Raw genomic sequence first — 22,532 nt, 5'->3', positions numbered from 1 at the left:
GAATACACTAAAGTAGCACCCAGCAAAGTCAGTAGGATTTATCCTTTGGGGATCATGAATGTACAACATTTAAAGGCATTCAACAGTTGTTGAAATATTTCAGTCTGGACCAAAGTGGAGCACCAAACCGACCAAAGACTTGTCCCTCAGCCAGTGATTTATTCCAGTTTATTCTCTCAGGTGCAATGATAGTCATAAAATGTGTTCCTGTCCAAATAATGTCCAGCCCAGTTCCCAGTCTGATCGTGTTTTACTGACAGAGAAAATATGTATACATAATAAACTGTGCGCGTTTACGCAAAGTTTCCGCTTTCAGGAGCATCTGCCAGCTGCTTCTTTAAGATAAAACTAACCCAAACGGCGCTGCTTGGTTTTCCCACCTCTCTCTCTCTCTCTCTTTCTCTCTCTCTCTCTCTCTCTCTCTCTCTCTCTCTCTCTCTCTCTCTCTCACTCACTCTCTCTCTATCTCTCTCGCTCGCTCTCTCTCTCTCTCTCTCTCTGGGACCCAAACTTGTTTCAGGAAAAAGCGGCTGAACATATTTTTTCTCTCCTCTCGCTGGCTAGAAGAAACAGGACAGCCGTCCGTGCCAAGGAGAAGGCGTAGACTTCCTCCAAACATTTCCTCCGCCATCTCCGCTTTCGCGACTCTTAAAGTTTTGTGGAATCTTTGGAGACGAGAGGAGTTTTTCTTTTCCTTTTCACCACCACCTGGTCGTTGCTTTCCGCCTCCTTTTTTGTCACAAAACAACAGCGAGGAATCTGAACTCCTGTCAATATGGACTGGGGAACTGATCTTTGGGTAAGTTGACAGCTGACACAGAAGGAGAAGAAGAAGTAGAAGTGGAGCCCTCAGGGATCATTTCACTAAAAATGCCTTCAACATCCCTTAAGAGAGAAATCTGTCCTGCTATTGTTTGCCTAGACACAGTGAAGCCTACACATACGGGTCTCTTGTTTTTCCACTGTAGGCCGTGGTTAAGTAATCCAGAGTAGGATACAAGACAACAGCAGGAGTCTATCTGTAAAAGCTTGCAGCCAGAGGATTTCGCAACTCCTGCTGCATACCTTATCATAAGCAGAGGAGGGGGGGGGGGGGAGCTGGTTTATTGCTTTTACTGGCCACAGAGAGGCTTTGCACTTATCTTACATACTGTATGCTTAAGGTGCAGCCTAGTCCACCATCTCTGCCCTTTCTGTGTCCTCCTTTTCGTGCATGCTTAAACCTGAGCTTTTCCTTTTTGTGGCAACATGTTCTCAGGAAGTTTTTCTTGCCTGGCTTTCCTGTGGTGAAAGCTCATGCGTCTCTGCATCTGGTCAGAGGCTCAGCTGTGAGTCACATTGACAGTCTTCAGGTCAGCCAGCCTCCTCATCACTCATGGACTGAAACTGGGGAGGCCAGTGATCAATTTCCACAACTAATGATCACTTTTATTACTTTTATTATTATTATTTTCTGTTATTTGTACAAAATGTCTGACCAGCAGTCCAAACCAAAACATATTCTACTTATAGCCAGAAAAACAGGAAGTCTTCACATTTGAGAAGCTGAAACCAGAGAATTTCTTCATAAACCAGCTGCAATTATTTATATCATTGATTCATCAGCAGATTATTTTCTGGGTGAAACGTTTTGTTTATTAAATGTGAAAAAACTTCTAATGGCATTCACAAGAGGCCACAGTGACGTCTTTGATTTGTTTGTTTTTAGTGACTGACCATCTTAAAAAACTAAAGATTATGAATTTAATGTCAGATATGACAAAGAAAAGCTGCAAATTCTCACATTTGAGAGCCTGAAATCAGACATTATTTTGGCCTTTTTGCTTAAAAGGTGACAAATGATTATTTGATTATTTAGATATTTGCTGATTGAGTTTCTATCAACTGACTTATTGTTGTAGCTCTAAAATGACAAACAGTTAATCCATGATTAAAGTAGTTGATACATTTTATTGACTGACTGATGACTTCTTGTAGGCTTGTGTGTCTTTTGGCTCAGACAAAATGTCCTGACTTAGATTGTTCATTCCAGTTGGTTTAGTAGCCGGCGATGAAGAGCAAACACGACTAATTTGCCCAAATCCTGCTGTGATTGTGGTCAGAGTCTGAGTACATGCCTGTGAGATTATCCCACATTTCAACACACACTGGGTGAGGCTGTTTAATGCTGAGTTTGTTCCTAAAGAGATGAAGTTGAAAGTGATTCAGCTGCAGCTCATGTTGTGATTGAGAGGATCTGATAGATGGTGGTTTCATCAGATTGTACTCTGAGAAAAAAAGCAACATGTCTGAGCTGGAGCTGAAATGATTAGTAGGTTAATTGCAACCTAGGGCCACAACTAATGATTATATTTTATTATCGATGGAATCTCCTGATTATTTCACGATTTTACTAATTGTCTGGTCTGTTGATGTCAGAAATTAGTGAATAATGCTCATCACACTTTTTCAAGTTCAAGCTAACGTATCAAAATAGCCCAAAACCCCCAAAATATTCAGCTTACAATCACATAAGAGAAATAAAAAGCAGCACATCCTCACATCTTACAAGTGAGAGTCAGTGAACCTTTAATCATTGAAGCTGTATGAGCAACTGTTTTGATAATCAGTAAATCTCTAAACCTTTTTTTGTGTAAATATTTAACAGGATCTAGTTCCAGTTTAAATGTTCTGCTTTTCTTTTTCGTAAACGATGGTAAACTGTATACCTTTGAGTTCTGGGGTTAGTTAGTTAGTTTGACACACCAAAAAGAAAGCCATGTTCAAGGTGTCACTTTGAGGTTTTCTACAGTTTTGTATTAAACTATTAATGAGTTAATGGAGGAGATACTAGTAATCTGCATGTTTATCAGTCATGAAAATAGTAATAGTTACAGCCCTAATGTGACTTTTACCTGCGCTGACCCAAAGCAGGGTCTCCTTAATTACAACAACAATGTAGAGAACAGGACAAAGGTGTCAGCTGATTAAACAGACGTCCTGTATCAACACAAAGACAATCCTTTCACACACTGGGTAGTTTCACCGTAGCTTACAGTGTGATTGAGGTGTGCCAGAGTCTGACCTCAGATCAGCCTGGATCAGGAAACGCTGCTGCTGCCGCTGCCAGTGTTGCGTCACAGTGAGGGGAGGGACGAGTCCGACTGGTTCCCGAGTTTGGAGAGGCCCCTGGGACCGTCAGTCACAGGGCGGAGGTTCACACTGAGCTAATGATTATCTCATTCCTGAACCCTCTCCGTGTCACTATCAGTATTTCCTCCTTTCACACAAACATGTACTACAAATTAATGGGGTGTAGCCACAGGAGTGAGACACACATGTAGGAATATATCTCAAAGACTCTTCATAAGACCTTTTAACATCTCCTTCAATAACAACAACAACAACAATGACAAAAACACAATACAACAACAGCTATTTCACCCATTGTCTTGGTGTGTTTTCTAATCAGGTTCCTTCCCTGCCTCCTCCCAGCTCTCTGGTATTCAGGACATGGCAAACTGTGTTACTGCAGGATCTCTATTTAGCTTCCCCTCCTCTGAGGACTCAATATCTATATCTCTGGCTCCAAAAGGCCTTGCAGCTTCATTGCACACACACGTATACATACAGACAGAGTCACACACACACACACACACATGAACAATTAAAAGGTTGAACCGCCCTGTTACTTTGTGCATCTAATGTTCTCTACTGTTAAACATAAACATTGGTCTTTACTGGATGTCATTAGACTCTGTAGATAAAAGCCAGTGTGGACCGAGAGGACAAATGTTACCTGTTTAACAGGTTTGAGTGTGTGTGCGTGTGTAACTGTGTATAGTGAGAGAGGAATGTTGAATGGAGACTAATGCAGGTGTTCGCTTTTATTCTCAAGTACGCCTTTGTACATTTTCTATATGTGTGACAGAATGAATTGCATAGAGTAGGATACTGCGGGGCGTGTCTCTCTCTCTCTCTCTGTGTGTGTGTTTGTGTGTGTGTATTTGTTTGTGTGTGTGTATTTGTTTGTGTGTGTTTGTTTATGTAGAGGGTTATTCTTCGTTTCCACCTGTGGTAGATCTATAGCCTGATACATTTCATACTGAGGTTTAAATGTTGTACAACTGGCAGCAATCCAGTCAGCGCTGAGGTGATTATTAATCTGCTAAATTATTCTGCTGCTATTATAGAAATAGATTTTTAGAGCTGCAGCAATTAGTTGATTAATTGATTAGTTGCCAACTGTTACATGAATTGCCAACTATTTTTATAATCGGTCAATTGTTTAAGAAAAAAAAAGTGAATTCTCTAATTCCAGCTTCTTAAATGTGAATATGTTGACATTAAACTAAATGTCGTTGAGTTGTGGACTGTTGGTCAAGACAATTCAGGACATCAGGATGTCAAGTTGAGCTTTAGGGGAACAGTGATTAACATTTTTCACCATTTTATAGACCAAACAACTAATTGTACTAATAATAAATCGAGAAAATAATCACCAGGTTAATTGATAATGTAAATACAGCTAATTATTAGCTGCAGCCCCAAATTGACTGATCGGTAAAGCAATTTAAAAGCAAATATTCACAGTCGCAGAGTAGATTCTCAATATTTGGCTTTTTATTTGTTGGTTGGACAAAAAAAAGAAACTTCATGACATGTCTTTGAGCTCTACAACCTTGTGATTTGAATTATTTTGCTATTTGCTGACTGGTCCAAACAATTAAGACACTTAAGTGAGGCAATGACCTAAACTTAATAGATTATGAAAATACTAATTAATTGCAATAAAGGGTGATTATTAGTGTCTGTATGTCAGATGCTTCTGTGGTCAGAGCCTGCATGTAGCCGGTGGGGCCATAGATTTAGTTTGGACCACTTTAATGATAAATTATTAATTTAAGTCGCTTTTTCAAACATTCTCTAAACCCACTTTCTCGGTTGTGTGAATTTGCTCTTTTTTTAATGCCATTGTAAACTGAATATCTTTGTTTTTGTTGTTTTGGACGGTTGGCTGAACAAAAGAAGCAATTTGATGGCATCACATTGGGTTTAGAAAACGGTGACGGTGATCGTTAAAGCGATTTTCTGACATTTTATAGACCAAATAATTCGAGTAATCAAGAAAATAATCAGTTCCAGTCTGACCAGGGACCTTTGTTGTATCTTTCTCTCTCTCTCTGTCACTTGCAGCTTGCAGGCCTACAGTATCACAGTGCCAAAGGTTGATGTTATAAAAGTATCTACATCTACAGAGCATCTTATTAGGAACACCTGTGCAATCTAATACAGCAACTATATGTTTATCATTGAGGTCGAGGCCTGTAGTAGCTTAATTTAACAGTTAACAGCTACTCAGAAACTTGTATTAGCAAAAACTCACAAATCAAAAGAGTCTGAAACGAAAGAGTACATGCAGATAATGTTCTAACAAGGAAATATGTGGAGTGGAAAATAGATTCCTGTCAATATTTATCTGAACACAGATCAGATAAAATGGTGAACGTAGCAACGTCAGTGAACCGTAACTGTCGTAAAACTGTGCCAGTCGTGATTATTCAACTGAAACCAAATGTAACTGACTTTTTTTTAAACATTAAATAATGACAATTAATGACTTTAATTTGGTGTTGACATCCATCTGATGAACTATGTAGGAACAGTCCCTCAGTTGTAGGGGACAAATTAATATTAAGATAAAATTCAGTGTCAAGTTCTTTGCAGTCTACGACCCTTTAACACGAACACCTGATATCTTTTCTGCTGGTGCTCTGCTAAGACTTTATTGTCATCTTCACTCGTTTAAGGGTTTTTGTGCCTTCAGTTTGCTCTCAGCAGGTGAAACACATGACAAATTGTGATTTTGTGATTGCAGTAATTAACACAAATTCAAAAAATCTCAGCTATATTTGCGAGAGTTTGCAATTTTCCAAACTTTTCCACATGAAATAGCCAAATTAAAGGACCGCTTGTGATTTGGACCAAGTGTCACATTTTGTGTTGTGTTAACTTCTGTTACAGCAGCATTTAGCGTGCATTCAGGTGGAAGATGGACAAATCTCACCTGCCAACAAAAATGATACCACAGACTGAGCACAGCAGTTCCCAAATGATGTTTGCATTCAGTTCAGAACAAGTAGATGTGTTATTCAGATAGCAGAAGGACATAATCTACCTCTAACATATCAATGAACACTATCTTTATGTTAATGGATTATATATTAATGGTGTTATTGACCAATTTTATTTAATGGTAATGATGAGGTGACAGTATATTTAATAAACGCTTATAAATGCAACTCAAGTACAGTATTTTTTTTTAATAACTTTGAGCCTGTGGGCCAGAAAATAAATACAAAATTCTTGACTTCAATATATTTGTTTCTGTGATGTGCAGTATGCTTTTTATCAATGAGGTGATTGACTTCATCGGTAGTAGTTTTCAAGCAATAATCACAAAGACCTCTGTGTAATCCTGGAGGAACTGTTTAAGAACACTTCTCTGGTGTCATGGTCTGTATGTTTAGGGGCCATAGTCCCGTCTTCAAATTGGACTTTGTACAAAAACACAGGGTTGATTGATTAATTATATGATTGTCAGAAAATGTATTGGCAACTACTTTGATAATCTATTAATCATTTTAGTAACATTCTCTGGTTCCAGCTGCTCAAATGTGAGGATTTGATGCTTTTCTTTCAAGATTCAATATTGAGTTTTTTTTGTCATTTTCTTCAAACTGGTATATATAAAAAAGAAATGCTGTTCCTCCCAATCCACAGCAGCTCAGCAACAACAGAAGGGATACATGTATATTCCCATCAAAGCAGCACAATGCATTAAAGTGCATGTTTCAGTTTGATGTTGAAAGCTGGTGTGCTTGCCCTGCTGTCGCAGCGCTTTCGATGTTTCCTCTCAGGCGCAGCTCCAGGCAGGGCCGTGGTCTCCTCTGGGCCCACTGGGCGTAGCAGACAAAACTCGCTCAGCTCATTAAGCAGAAGTCTTTGTTACAATTATTCGAAAGAAACTGACGATCATAGACATATATTTCCCCTGCGCTTCACACGATGACACAGATGTTGACGTAGGCATGGACAAAACCAATACTGCGTAGTCAGAGGATGCCCCAAGTGTTGGTCATGCATCCATCACACCAGCTTAAAGAGACAAAGAGAGAGAGAGAGACAGAGAGGGAGAGAGGGAATGCTGCCAACAGGGATCCTTTAGTACCTCCTCTTGTACCCACAGAAAACCCCCTTTGCTGCTTCAGTGCAGTTTCTCCTTCTGTTCTTGCTGTTCGTCGCTGCCACCTCCCCTCCAGAGTCCTTTCTGAAGAGTATTTGAAGGTTATTTTACAAAGTGTCCCAATTTCTTTAGGTCTGGCAGTCAGTTTGAGATGTATTCAGGAGCTCATCTTTGGCGCAGCTACTCTCTATCATATACCTTTTTTTTCTTTCATTTGTAACATCTTTAGACTATTGGTCAAATAAAACAAGCTATATGAGTTAGTTACAGGTCTAATAAGGGCTACAAGTCTTCCACCCCCAACATCAGGAAAACATACACGGTCGCCCATTATGTTGGAATAAAATATTTTACCTCTTTCCATGAAATGATTGTGAAAATGTGATTTATTCTTTATAGATAAAGTGTATATATTTTCAAAATTGTATTAATCAATCTTATTTCACCTGGTCAAAGGTGATTACTGATGTGTATAAATAGAAAATAAAAAGAGGAATGTGTCTGACAACTAAACTATTCCAACTTTATGGGCGACCGTGTACTTCAACACCATAATCATCGTTTCATTTCAAGGAAACACAGTTACAGTAGGAACACCTTTATGAGTGCACTGTGTCAGATGTGGTTTGCTGTTTCTCATCAGATGTGTTTGAGGGCATATTATGTGTAATACATGTGGCTTCATGTTGTTCCTCTTTTAGGACCAGTATGACGTCATCGACAAGCATACGCAATCGGGCCTCGACCTGGTGGAACGTTACATAAAGTTTGTAAAGGAACGGACAGAGATTGAACAAAACTACGCCAAGCAACTCAGGTGTGCCCTGTGTGTGTGTGTGTGTGTGTGTGTGTGTGTGTGTGAGCTTGTTTTCTGTCTGAATGTTATTGACAGAAATGTAATGACATTTATATTAACATAATTTCACACTGCTTCCAAAAACAGGAGTCTGACGAAGAAATATGCAAAACGAGGGAGCAAAGAAGAGCTAGATTGCAAGTGAGAGAACGATGAAATGTCCATTGTTTCTTCTTCACCTCTCTTATTTTTTACATTTTATATATATATATAAAACAATGAAATATTGGTCTCTCCTGCCGTGATAATTTGTTTAAATTTATCCCTCTTTTCTGCTTCAGATTCAGCAATCACGAATCATTACAGGAGATCCTAAACGAGCTGAACGATTACGCCGGCCAACGGGAGCTCATCGCTGAAAACATGATGACCGGCATCTGTGTCGAACTCACAAAGTACCTTCAGGACCTCAAACAAGAACGCAAAACAGTGAGGAAAGGGAGGAAAAACACTGGGCTGGAGGGAGGTGGAGGGGTGTAGAGAGAGAGAGAGAGAAGGGAAGAAAGAAGGAACAGAGAAGTGTGGCATGTTGCAAATTGCTCTGGTACGCTTTCTCAACATCTTAAAGCTGGAGTGTGGGATTTTTGTTTAGCCTTTCTGGCAGTGAGAGTAATTACAAAAACACTGTTGACACATGCTGACGTCACAGGCTCTACTGTAGCCTAGTCCGTCACTACTGTTGTGGCTGTAAAACAGTGAATAAATTGCTTTGACACCTGCAAAATGACTTGTTTCACTATCAGAATGTGTTCCATTTGGTTCAATAACATTTGGAAAATCTTAAAGAGCTGCATTAAAAAATGATTTTATCCTGTTTAAGTAAGCAGAAGTTAACCAGCTTGGAAAGCAGAAGTCTCTAGCATGCTCTGCCCATAGAGCATGTGCAGTAAGCATTCATTTGGCCAACAGGGGAATATCAAAGCTGACACCAGATTAAGCTCTTGTATAATGTGAAATACAGATTTATCTTGCAGTGATAGGCTTATTTAGCATTGCGTGAGCCCATTAGACAAGGGCCTGAAGGTAACAGACGTTCATTTATATGCACTTCAAGTTTAAACTGCATCATTTTTACTCTAACCTCTTCTTTCCCCAGCACCTGACAGATGCCAAGAAAGCCCAGCAGAATTTAGAGAGCAGCTTCAAACACCTAGAAAGTGTGAGTCACATGTTGTTGCTGCTTGCAGATTTCTACTTTGAATCAAGTTATTGTTATTTGAAGGGTTATTTCACCCAAATTATTGAAATAAATTCTCACTTTTTCTCTTGTGGTATGTAATCAAGCAGATAGTTTTTTTTACAATCACTGAAAGATGTTGAAAGAGGGATTCATACACTTAGTTACAGTATAGTTAGGCCAGTGGGAGTGTACAGTAATAAATGAGTGAGAACATTGAATAAATTAATAGATGAAGAAAAAATGGGCTTGAATTCAAATGTTCAGTTGAGGGGTCTGTTATTTTTTTTTACATTTCCTAACATCTTTTTTATGGTTTCCTTGATATAACCATTTCATTTGGCACATTTTTTAAAAGGGAAAATAGAGCCAAAGATCAGTGACATGTATTGAGTTACTTAAGCTAGTTGTGTTGACTCTAAAAGCAGTTGGTTGACTCGAGAAACTTCCTTGAACTCCATTTCAACCCAACTAAATACTATTTAATACTACTATTGTATTGTTTGAAACTTCATCATTCATGTGTTGAATTGTGTGCTTGCCTGTAGACAAATAAGTACCACATTTTTGCATTTTTGGTGGAGCTGCTTTACATGACTCTCTCAGAGAATCCTCATAGGGAAATGTTTGGTAATTATTAGAAATTTGCATACCTGCAAAATAAAGTGTTACCATTCATGTTTTATTTCCTTGTTTCTGAGATTTCTGCTTCTCCTTCCTGTTTTAATAGATGAATGGTTGTGGTGAATGGCATTTTGTGTTCATGAATATCTTTTCCAGAAACAATAACCCTGTTTATTCTTGTTAATCCCCTGACCTCACTGTGAGCTGCTTTCTTTCAAACTTCAGTTTGGGCATATTTTTTAATTCAAGTGAATATGAAGGTGTGTCCAAACCTTTGACTGGTACTGTATTACTCAGTTTCAGTGTAGAATGATCATAGCAAGGTATGTGGATTATCTAAAGTAATGTCGACACTTGTTACCTAGAACAACAATTTGCTACAGAATATTTTTAAACATATTTTTAACTCCAAACTAAATGCCATTCACTTCCATTTTTCTCATGGTGGCAGCAGAAATCTTTGAGACAGACATCTCAAAGCCCAGCCAAATAAAACCAAAACTATCTGCGTGATTAGATACCACTAAAGTTGAAGAAATGCTATATTTATATATATATGTATACTTTGTTTGTAATTTGAGTGAACACAAGATAATGTGTTTGATCCCCTTGTATTTTTAGATGCAATTCTCTGACCTTTGCACCATTATTACTTCTGATACTCTAGTCAGTCTGGTATAAATGTGTGTGTGTTTGTATGTATGTGTGTGTTCATGCCTGCAGACCAAAAAGCGGTTTGCCAAGGAGTGGGCGGAGGCGGAAAAAGCCACACAACAAGCAGAGAAAACAGAAAACGACCTCAATGCCACCAGGCTGGATGTCGAGAAAGTAAACACTCACACACACATTATCATCTACAGCTGAACACAGTTTTTTTTTTTCTCCCATTTTTTAAAGATATTTTCAGTAAAAGAAAATCCTTGAACTTTTTTTTTACCCCTGTTTTCTTGTCTCTCTCTCTGCTTCTGTGGCCACTCCTCCCTCCTTGTGTCTCCCTCCCTTCCATCTATTCCTGCATTTCTCCCTCTTGGCATTTTGTTTTGCATCTCTTGCTCTTTTTCCTTACCTGTATCCTCTCATCTTCTGCTCCCTCTGTCTTCCGTTGTTCCATTTATCCTTCGCTCTAAAGGCCAAGCAGCATGCCCATGCCCGCACACACACGGCGGAGGAGTGCAGGAACGACTATGCAGCACAGCTCCAGAAATACAACAAGGAACAGAACATCTTTTACTACACAGAGATACCGCAGATCTTCAATGTGAGACAATGAGACACATAAACGCACACATACACAATGCAGTTCAACTAGGCAGAGCTCACACGTCACATGGTGTAATACAAACCCTACACACCCTTGTTTTACCTTTCAAATATTACCTTTCTCCAGTGTGTTCATATGCACTGAAATGTTCACTTTACAAACACACAGTGTGAATATAGTACGAAATTTAAGGAGGCTTTAACTTGTGTGTGTATCTTTGCGTGCCGAACAGAATATGCAGGACATGGATGAGCGGAGGATCCGGCGGCTGGCGGAGGGCTACTGCCAGTTTTCAGACATGGAGAAGAATGTGCTGCCCATTATCTCCAAATGTCTAGAGGGAATCTCTTCAGCAGGCGGGAAAATTGATGAGAAACAGGCAAGTGCAAGATGTTTGTGACACAATATGAGTGAAGGGATTCAAGTTTTGATTTCATGTCATACCATTAAAATGATCCAGCCCGCATAGGATTAAATGACACACAATAATACCACATAATGATGACAACTTCTGGTGGTTGACGTTCATGTTCCATTGGAAAAACAAATCATTGCTGGTAACCACTTACTGTATTTAAATAGATTGAAGAGGGGAAAAAAGAGAAATATCTTTTTTAAACAGCGTCATTTTATATGTAATGATGCACTAAAATCTAAATAAACAGTATGCCAACAAATACTTGAAGAGATTTAATCTGTGCCATTGGTCTGACGGATACATGCTGTGACTGGTTCGTCTGGGTCGGGGTTGCTTTTCTTTGTTGTTTTTGTCTTTTCTTTGTAAATTAGGTTTAAATACAGTGAAGTTCACTATTTAAAACTTACTGTTCAATAATTCAGTAATTATGTGGTTATGTTAAAAAATGAATATGGGCCAATGTATTGTTATCAAGTCCTTTATTGGTACTTCTACAACATAAATGACAGACGAGACACCAGTAAAAGTCACTAAAGATTAAAATAAATAAATAAATAGATCTACAATCACTAAAAACAGGTATAAACTGGTCAGCCATAGTCCTGTCTTGTGTTGGTACTGCTGAATATGTTTAGGTGCAATAATAGTACTTTCCTGCATATTGTACTGTACATTATTGTGGTATTCCCAATAAATAAGGTCTGTTTACAATATGGGATTTGGCGCTGTGTGCCATGTAGGATTAATAATAAATATAATAAATAAGGAAATATATAATTACAGGATACAAACTATGGTCCAAAAATAGTGCAAAATCAGTTTCAAAGAAAGAAAGTGGTTGGTGCATTTCAATGTATATTTGATTTTTGATTTGAAAATCTTTAATGTCCCTAAAGGGCAATTTGGTTTGCAACAGAAGTAACAACATGCATATCTCGCATGCCAACAACATATATGTGTGTGTCTGTGTGTGTGGTGGGGGGAGGGGGGGAGGGACGTCAGTTTCAGAGCTGTTATATATTCTGGCAGACCTGGCACGGATGGTCTGGAACCTCTTTCCAGATGTCAATAGTGCAAGTAGATGGTGGGAGTGGTATGAGGGGTTAGTACTATGTTGGAGACTTTTCGGACACACCAGGCTTTGCAGATGTCAGCTGTGGCAGGGAGAGGGAGGCAGCTATGATCCTTTCTGCAGTTTCCATTAGCCTCTTTAGGGACTTGCGGTCTGAGAGTTTGCAGTTCCCACAACAGGCAGTGATACATTATCAACCTCAAAAATCCAGTGTCAGTTAGTCTCTGTTTGATACCTCCTAAATACAGACACGCACATAAAGCTAACACTTCCTTAAAATCAGTTTCTTTGTGAATAAGTGTCTGGGTCTGCTTGCAGGACTCGATACTGTTCATAGAGCAGCACAAGTCTGGTTTCGAGCGACCTGCAGATGTGGATTTTGAAGACTATACCCAGGGAATCAAAGCAGCAACCTCTGACTCCAGCCTCCACCCACCCAAAGTGCGCGCCAAGCTGTGGCCTTTCGGCAAGAAGAACAAGGTGAACTTAAACCCTAATGTCCGCATTATATGTGCCTGGCCCTCAGTTTACATGAGCAGTGCAGAAGTGTAGCTTCCTAAGGGTATCTACTTCCTCTCCCCTCTTGTCTCATCCTGCTTCTGCTTTTGACAACTTGAAAATCCCTTTCTGTCCTTTTTGGGGCCAGTTCTTTACAATCAGTCTAATTAACACAATCCATATTACATACATATTGTTATCTTATCATTCTAACCATCATCACTGTATTCTTCAAATACAGTGAAAGGATTGATTTGTTAGTGTAGGATGTAATCATGAATAACTGAGCTGAATGCTGATTGTAGAGTGCAGCAGAGTAGTTCATTTAAAGTTTTAAATATTTTCTAATTATGAAATGAAATCCTGCAAAAACATCTCTTGATACAGATTAAATTCATTTCAAACCCCATGAATAAATTGCAGCTAAGACAGTTCAGTAATTAGTCTGATTAAAATAATATAACTTAAATTATAAACCAAATGCAACATAAAATTGATTGCATGATGCAAGTACACTTGATAAATTACAGTTAAAATTATACATTTAATTTAAAAAATGCCCATTCACAAAATAAATGCACCCAAAAATGTATAAATTAAAATGTTTGATTCATTACTTATTTCCTATTATGACTGTGATGTTTTGACATTACGTCTTAATCGTGTCCTATTGACAGGTAGTATGTAAGTGATATCTAGGTGTTTTGTGTGTTGTATACATTATAAATAATTTAAAAATGTGACATCTCTTGAGGCATTTTATCAGACTTCATGCAGCTCTCTCTGGAGCCAGAAAATATTTTATGTTTTTTGTCACATATTGTACTCCCCAACACCTATAAACAGACTTTTGATGTATAAAAGTGATGGAGCTCCCCTTTCACTAACAGCTAACCTATACCTATATTTTTGTAGGTTTGAGCTTATGGCTGCGTTACCATGACAACAGCCCCAAAAGCTAGCTTTTGACTTGTAAACTATAAACAAAATTAAGTTATGCGGGCTTGGCTCTCCCATTATCTTGCTCCTTTAGAAATGCAAAATGACGCTCATAACGATGCATTAAAACAAACAATCACACACACACACACACACACACACACACACACACACACACACACACACACAAACACACACGACACTCAACATTCCTCTCATGTCTTACCCCACCGCCCTGTTGCCCTCAGGGGCCAACTCTAATTCCAGTCTGCTGCACAGACTTGCCCAGAAACTCCTGTGGCTCTATCTTTTTTCTGTCTTTGTCCACTTTACCACAAAAATGTCTGCATCTCTGTGACACTCTCTTCTTCTCTTCTTTCCTCTTGTCACCAGTGCTATTTTCTCCCTCCTCTGCTCCTCTTCCTCTACTCCCTGTTCCTCCACCTTTTTTCTTTTTCTCCCCTCTGCAGTTTGCAACTCCTTCCCTCTCTCCCCCGTCCCCTTTCCCGCCCGGCAGCCACACTCTCCCTCTCCCACTGTCTCTCCCCCTCTCCAAGCTGCAGTGCTCCCCCCTCTCTCTCTGTCTGAGGGAGTTTAATCGCTCTGTCAGCAGGATTTCCACCTTAAAGGCGTTTCACAAACCTCGCTCGGTGAGTGACGCTCCTGTCTCGGCTGGCATCAGCTCAGGTCCGAGCCCCGCCCCACCCCCACCCCCCTTCCTCGCTGTCGTCTTCATATCCTTGTTCTGTAAACCTCTCCTTCCTCATATGTTTGTCTCACTGATGCTATTCATGGAAATCAGCTGTTATATTAGACATTCTTATGTTGTCTTTGTGCTTTCGTAAAAAAAAAACCCAAAACATGCTGGTTATTGTAAAAGTATTCCTGGTGTTTTGTTTGTTGTGTACCTGTCTCATGCTGAGTCTTCTCTTCCCTCTGTCTAGATGTCACATGGTGAAAAGCACATGGTAACACTTACAACTGTTTTACAGAGAGTAAATTAAGAAGGTGGTTAGGTATAGTACTCTGGTGCTTGATTGTTCACAATGGGGAAATCCTACTTAAAGAGTAACTGCACTCTGGATTGTGCTGCATTGACCTCTGTGGGTTGAAAGTTGAGCTGTAATGATTCATCAATTTGTTGCCAACCATCAAATTAACCAATTATTTTGATCATCGATTTGGAGTCATTGTTTAAGGAAAAAAAAATCCAAATTCTCTCGTTCCATCTTCTCAATTGTCAATATTTTCTTCAGGGATGTTACTTGTGACAAACGAAGACATTTGAGGACATCATCTTTGACTTTGGGATCGTTGAACAACTAATCTATTAAGTGAGAAAATAATCAACAGATTAATTAATAATGAAAATAAAAACGAGAGTATTTAATTTGATGATTCTGATTTTTGTTTTTAAATTCTGTGTGTGACTGGGTCTTAAAATCTGTTAAACCTTTGACCACACACACCTGTAATCAGAGGTGGGTGTAACCAGGTGTGGTCTGTTGTATCTGAGACCCCAGTTGGCAGTGCAAGCAAAACAAATTTTCTCAGGGTGTAGTTACTCTTTCATGTTTAAATCAATTTTCTCAAAGGGCAATCCATTTTCTCTTCAGGAATCATTCTTAGCTTTCTACCTAAATTAAAAACCAGAGATCCAAACCTTTATTCTGTGATGTCATACTAGTAGTCTAAGTTTTCTGTGAGATTTTGAAAGTGCACACAATGTCTCATCATAGCCTATATTTCAGCAGAACACTTACCTAACTGAGGAACCTCATATAGTTGCCTATATTTGAACAGTCAGTTCACTTAAATTACAAAAATACTAATTCTTACTTAAATCCAAGTGGATCTACCCATACAGATCATTTTGATTGTGTGATATCTTTATCTGTTTCCACCCCTCTATAATATATCTACTGCAAAGTGTCTTTTACATCAGGTGGCTCACACAGGTAAACGAAGAATAAAACATGTGGCAAAAATATATATCAACAGCAAGTTTGACACTCCAGCATCAGTGTCCTAGATACTCCACACAAACACACTGAACAGAGTCTAAATTTGTCTCTTAGACCCAATTCCCAATGCGTAGCGCTGCTATTCTGGTGATACAGTCTTAAATCTACACTCACTGAGCACTTTATTAGCAACACATATGCAATCAAATGCAATCCAACCCAATGTGTCTGCCATTAATTCTACTTTTACAAAGCTTATACATTTCCAGTTTTTGGGAGCATTGTCAGAAAGTAATAACTGCACTTTATGTTTATCATTGTGATCGTAGTGGGTGGTGGAGTGAAAAGTGTTCCTAACATTTTACCTAACTCATGTATTTTAATGGGATTATTAGGGGAGTTCCTAATAAAGTGCTTGGCGAGTGTATAGTCTCATACTATGAAATAACTCTGAGTCGCTCTATGGAGACGACACCTATTCAACCTTAAGATATGGAGAGTCATTCATGCTTTTGTCACATCACCTGTGAGTCTCACTAGCTTTGCTAAAAATAATCAAACTGAACTCAGCAGCAAAGCTTTTAACCAGAATATGATGCAGATATTTTAGAGGATTCAGGAACTTTCTCAATATCTTTTGTAATACTGAGTCAATTTAAGAAAAATCTTACTAAATCACTTTTGTATCATACATCATTATTTCCCTATAATCATAATGATGATAATAATAATTAATATTTTCTTCTTGTGTGTGTGTATACATTATTTGTCTTTTTGAAAAACAAAAGAAGTGCTTATAGAAGTGCTGAAAAAAATCACTTAATTGTAACACTTACTTAACTATTGGTATGACATCAAAGGGAAAGAGCCTTCCTTGTTATTTCTGTTAATGAGTTATTCATTTTTTATGCACCAATCCAACATTTTGCAGATAAGATTCAGTGGTATTCTCCTTTTGATAATTCAGGTGTGTCACGAGGTGTCATAAAGTTCACTCTGTTTGTCTGTACCTGTGTGTGCTCCTTCTGTGTTCCCTTCATTGCTTTCATACCTTGAATAGGTTGGTTTCTTTGACACAGAGTAATTATGTGGCTCTCTACTGTTACGTTTCTTTAACGTCTAACAAGTTCCATTTGCAGTATTATTAACCTGACAGGTTGAGTACGGAGGTATTATTAGCACTGGGAAAGAGAGAGAGATTGTAGAGGCAGTGAGGAGTGACATCTGGTGCTGAGAAATGATAAGGTTGTAGTATACATGATGTTACATGATATGTTTGTTTGTGTGTGTGTGTGTGTGTGTGTGTGTGTGTGTGTGTGTGTGTGTAGCCGCCTGCTGCAGAAGATTTCTCTCACCTTCCTCCGGAGCAGAGGAAGAAGAGGCTGCAAGGGAAGATTGATGATATCTCCAAAGATCTGCAGAAGGCGCAGGACCAGAGGTGACAATAGCATCGCAGTTGTTCCTGAAAAATTACATTTGACACACACACACACACACACACACACACACACACGCGCACACACACACACACACTGTTGTCTGAGACTTCATAAATCCCCCTCTTTTGACCTGATTAGCCCTAATTCGTCCAAACATACTTTCATTCTTGATATAATGTTTTGGTCTTTTGGGAAGCATTTTAATTCTTAAATTGTTAGGCACCTGATTAGTTCAGGCTGAATTACTCTAAAATCTTGTGAACTGTATACGGCACAGCACGGGAAAGAAAATGATTTCTCTATAACATTTGGTATCCATGACCAAATGAACAATAATCAAAGATAATATTATTAAAAGTTTAAAAGTCAAAAACTGAGCTACTCTGCTTCATCAGGACTATGTGGGTGCGGTTTGATCAGATTTTATTGACCATGGTCTTGAACAACCTCTTGCTAAAATCGAAATATGTAACATCATCTTCAACTTCCAAGCAGTGAGAAGAGGAAAGATGAAAATACAAATACAGAAGTTACTCGTGATATACTCAAAACTGTTTTAACTTCTAACTAAATTGTGTGTTCATGTAGAGTCTCATAACTTAATGTAAGAAGCTGATAGAGAAAATGTATTTTCAGGGCCTTTAATGGTACATTTTTACAATGGAAATGAGCTTTTTTTTCTACAGCTGTATTGTGTTAGCCTTGATATATATTTTAAATTATCTGTCAGACAAGTCTCAGATGCAAATGCATTTTTAAATGATCAAATAAATCCAATCAGTAAGGTCTGTTAGAAGTTGTTCTCTGGCTTTCTCAGACTTTAATGTCACAAGGTTAGCTGCATACTCTACATGGCCGAAGGTGCATACATTTTTGTGCTTCTGGTTTGGGGTTGTTTTTTTCCTGGCTGTGGGGAAGGGCTCTTCCTGTTTAAACATGACAATGCCCTGATGCACAAAGTCAGCTTTAAAAGTTTTGTGTGAAAGAACTTTGCTGACATGCACAGAGCCTTGAGCTCAACCACATCTTTAATGTCATACATATAGTATAGTGTAGTTCAACGTGTCCCTTCTGTAAATCTTCCCAACTTGTAAAATCTTCAACCCGCCCCTCCTGTCCTAATCAGCTGAGCTGCACAGAAGAGAAACATCCTTAGTGAGTGCTTACATTTCCAAAACAATACTGATTCCAAAACAATAACACTTTTTCTCTTTCTGTCTGATGTCAGTGACGCTCTGGAGAAGATGAAGGGTGTGTATGAGCAGAATCCACAGATGGGAGACCCCTCTAGCCTGGAGCCTCAGATCACAGAGACTGCCCAAACCATTGGGCGTCTGAAGGGAGAGCTCACCAAATATGAGGTTAAAACACACACGCACACACACACACACACACACACACACACACACACACACACACACACACACACACACACACACACACACACACACACACACACACACACAAACATAATGTGTGTATGCCAGATCAAATTGCATTTCTCTAAAACTCTTTGGTTGTTCATCACAGACGTGGCTGTCAGAAGCAGTGGGAGGAGAAGAATCTTCCAACACTATCAACAATAATACTCCGCACAGGTAAGACTTGTATTTAAATGAATAGTTTGACTTTTTTTTGGAATTAGTCTTATTCTCTTCTTAGATTTTTAGAGAATTAGATGAGGATTGATACCACTCTCGTGTACGGCAAACATGAAGCCAGCAGCAGGTTAGCTTAGCTTAGCATAAAGACTGCAAACAAGGGGAAACAGCTAGCCTGGCTTTATCCAATTGTAATAAAATGCTACTTTTTGCAATTGGAAATGTGCCTGGACCATATTATATCATATCATAAATAAAACACTGTAGAATCGTCATACTGTGTGCTATCATCTTTAAATGTGAGGCAAGTATTCACGTTCCCTGGTATTGAATTTACAGCCCCATACTACCCTCAACCTATTTAGACTTTTTAAAACAAGTTTTTATTTTAACCAGACCATATTTTTCAGTTTTTACTGACTTCAAAGACCTTCTCTGTTTCTGCATCACCTCCAGTTTCTGACACTTTCAACACGAAACCTGACATGAAAGGTGTCCTGTCTGGTTAGACCTTATTTATGCATGAAGTCACTTTGGTTCAGGAGCTACAGACATTTTCATTTCTTGTATTTTATTTTGGTCTTTTGATTTCATGTTGGGTTTTTTTGCACACGAAAAAACAGGTAGTGGTATAGAAGAATGAAACATGTTGTATCTCATTTCTAGTCATAGCAAGAAAGCAAAAAAAATGTACAGTATAGATCACAACGTCAAACTCTTTCTTTAAATGTGAATGTGTGGAGCACGAAACACCACAACAAGAGAGGAAACTGTATGTTTGAATATTTTCATTGTACATTTGTGTCTGCAGGGTTGTTACAGCTGACCAGTCTCACAACATCTACACAGAGTTTGATGACGAGTTTGACGATGTAGAAACTCCTCTTGGCCAGTGCACGGCTCTGTACACCTTTGAAGGTACGTTTGTTACGTCTGCTCAACTTGTTCATGAATACATCTCCTTTTTTAGCCTTTTAAAAAAAATTTGTCTCTTTACTTGTGTGTTTGTGTGCAGGCAACAGCGAGGGCACCATTTCCATTACGGAGGGAGAGCAGTTGAGTATAATGGAGGACGATAAAGGAGATGGATGGATGAGAGTCCTTAGAGCCAGTGGAGAAGAGGGCTATATACCTTCAGCCTATGTTAAAGTCACCCCGTAACACTCTCTCTCTCTCTCTCTCTCTCACACACACACACACACACACACACTTCCTCAGAGTTTGTGATGGAAAGCAAGTTACGAGCCAAAGGTGAATACAAAGTCATCCCAGATAATTGGAGCTGTTCTATACTTTTATCTCAGCCAGTGACGTGTATGGCGAGATTAAAGTGAGTGATTATAAAGCTTGTTATCAAGGCTCATTGCAATATCCTACACTCCCTGTCTCTGCTTGTGGCAGGAGAGGCCGTCTTTAAACGGAGACTGTCAGTTCTGCCTCATCTTTATAGATTCCAGTTCTTTAAGAAAACAAACTTTTGAATGTATGCCTGAACTTTTTGTCACAATGTTAAGTGATGACTCGTAACATATTCAGCATCGTAGTAGCTTAACGCTACATTCTTTTGCGCAAATATATCCATTCACTTGACTTTTTCCCACTGCCATTTCTAACAACCTGCTGAACTTTTTCTTTTTGTTAACACCATCCCTCTGCTCAAGCCCCTTTTCCTGATAAGATAATGTGAGTTTATTTTTTATTTTTATCATAGTTATTTGATGTTTTATGACTTATAACTGGATGAAAACCACTACTCAAGGGAGTGCACAAGTTATAATATCCCTCGATGGACAGTCATGTGAAAAGATAGGTTCACAGTTTTTCAAGTCTGTCTTAAAAGAACAATCAGGTGCCCAGATGAACTCTGAAACAGGTTTTCCTTGCTGTATTAATTCCTCCTGTTCATCCCTCCATAATGCATTTTCAGTGTAAGTGATGGGGCACAAAATCCTTCCCTCTGTGCAAATATGTGATTAAAAGATTATTTCAAGCTAATATGGCTTCAGGCTTCGGCTGTCCAAATTAGTCAAAATCATTTAGTGCCCAATTCTCTCTTTCTTGATACTATCCTTCCACTCCAGCTTAACAGGAAAACACTGTCAAAACACACAAAAAGACTTTAAATGTAGAAACTTTCGCTATCTTTAGATACATTTTAAATACATGTTTTGCTCAAAAAGAGGGCTGTGGGTTTTGTCCTCCATCACTCATATTTAAAATACTTTTTTAAAATATTGAAAAATTTGGAGAGGATCCTCTAATGGTCAGTATGAACAAAAGGAATAATTACAACAAGAAAACCCTGCTTCACTCTTCATTTGGGCACCTGACTATTGTTTAAAGGAAGACTTGAATAATTGTGAACGTATCTTTTAAGTCCATGTCATATTGTCATAACTTCTCTGCTACAGCAACATTTTTTGTGAATTTTAGGCATGATGGGTAAAAACCAAAAGAAAGGCACAATGGAAATACTGATCAAAGTTCATAATAAGTTAAATACCAATAGAACTGAACATTTTATAATTTGTGGCACAAATATTACACAAATACTTTGGGTGAACTGCCGTTTTTTGAGGTTTGCAGCCTTTTTTGCAGCTTCAGACATCATTATAGCATAGCATTTCATAGTAATGAAATATCTAACTCAAAAGTGGATAACAGGCTATTCTTAAGTCCTAATTTTCAGTTTTGAATTCCAACTTTTAACAAAAGCATGCATGGTTCAACTGGTCCTTCTGGTTGTTTTTATCTTTTTCCAAGTTAAGGTTTTTAGATTGTGATGTCACCTGTGTGTTCAGACTTCTGAATCTTAAATCCTCTGAAATAATGGCCAGAAGCCTTTATCAGTAGTCTGCTTTCAAATGAAAATGAGCTGTTCATCAAAATGTCAAGACGTCCTGCCGCCAGGATATGTGTCAGGGGGGAGTTTTGATATTTAGTTCCTTGTTGCAGTGTGTCAAGAACTAAGGAAAGTAAAAACACTTTTTTAAAAAATTCACTCTGAATAAAGACATATACAGTTTACACATCTCTTTCTCTGCCCTGCACTACTAGACGTTTTCTCAACATTTAATGGGTATTATTGTATGATCCATTTTTAAAAAGCAAATGTATGTATTTACATGTATCATTTGAGTTATAAAGTGAAAAGGTAAAAAAAAAAACATTTTTCTTTGTTTCTTGCAGTATTATTTATGAAAATCATAACACACAAAACCAGAAAATAAACACATGAATTTATTGCATTAGAAACGAAAATGAAGAGCATAATTTCCAGTGTGGCCCCTTCCAAGCAACAGTTTATATACAAGAAGTCAATAATGTTGATGCAGCTCCTTTGGAGCCTTCAAGTGTCAAAGAAAATGGTGTTGATCAATAAAACAGTGTCTGAGCATCAGAAATGCACTTTTTGGGGAAGTAAACAGATGCTAGTTTCTAAGTAAACAATTTCTGAT

At 38.4% G+C, this 22,532-nt stretch overlaps 1 protein-coding gene across 1 annotated transcript; it reads left to right on the top strand.

The window, feature by feature from the left end:
• The first annotated feature begins 506 nt into the window (after positions 1–506).
• On the top strand, positions 507–22,068 carry trip10b (thyroid hormone receptor interactor 10b). Its single transcript, XM_062434640.1, has 14 exons — positions 507–799; positions 7,927–8,042; positions 8,169–8,222; positions 8,363–8,510; positions 9,178–9,240; positions 10,606–10,710; positions 11,012–11,140; positions 11,376–11,522; positions 12,952–13,113; positions 17,363–17,472; positions 18,702–18,834; positions 19,004–19,071; positions 19,886–19,992; positions 20,090–22,068. Exons 1-14 carry the CDS (start codon positions 776–778, stop codon positions 20,233–20,235), a joined length of 1,512 nt encoding a protein of 503 aa, XP_062290624.1. The 5' UTR covers positions 507–775; the 3' UTR covers positions 20,236–22,068.
• Positions 22,069–22,532: the final 464 nt, after the last annotated feature.

This window comes from Scomber scombrus, chromosome 2 (assembly GCF_963691925.1).
Source record: "Scomber scombrus chromosome 2, fScoSco1.1, whole genome shotgun sequence".
Lineage (NCBI taxonomy): Eukaryota > Metazoa > Chordata > Actinopteri > Scombriformes > Scombridae > Scomber > Scomber scombrus.
Note: the sequence above shows the minus strand (reverse complement) of the source record. Positions and strands in the feature narration are given on the sequence as shown.

Bases quoted from the DNA above. Each gene is read 5' to 3' on its own strand.
- trip10b (XM_062434640.1), top strand. From the start codon at position 776: ATGGACTGGGGAACTGATCTTTGG. The intron at 8,043-8,168 runs GTGTGCCCTGTG...TTCCAAAAACAG, and splicing joins AACTACGCCAAGCAACTCAG to GAGTCTGACGAAGAAATATG. The intron at 19,072-19,885 runs GTAAGACTTGTA...TTGTGTCTGCAG, and splicing joins AACAATAATACTCCGCACAG to GGTTGTTACAGCTGACCAGT.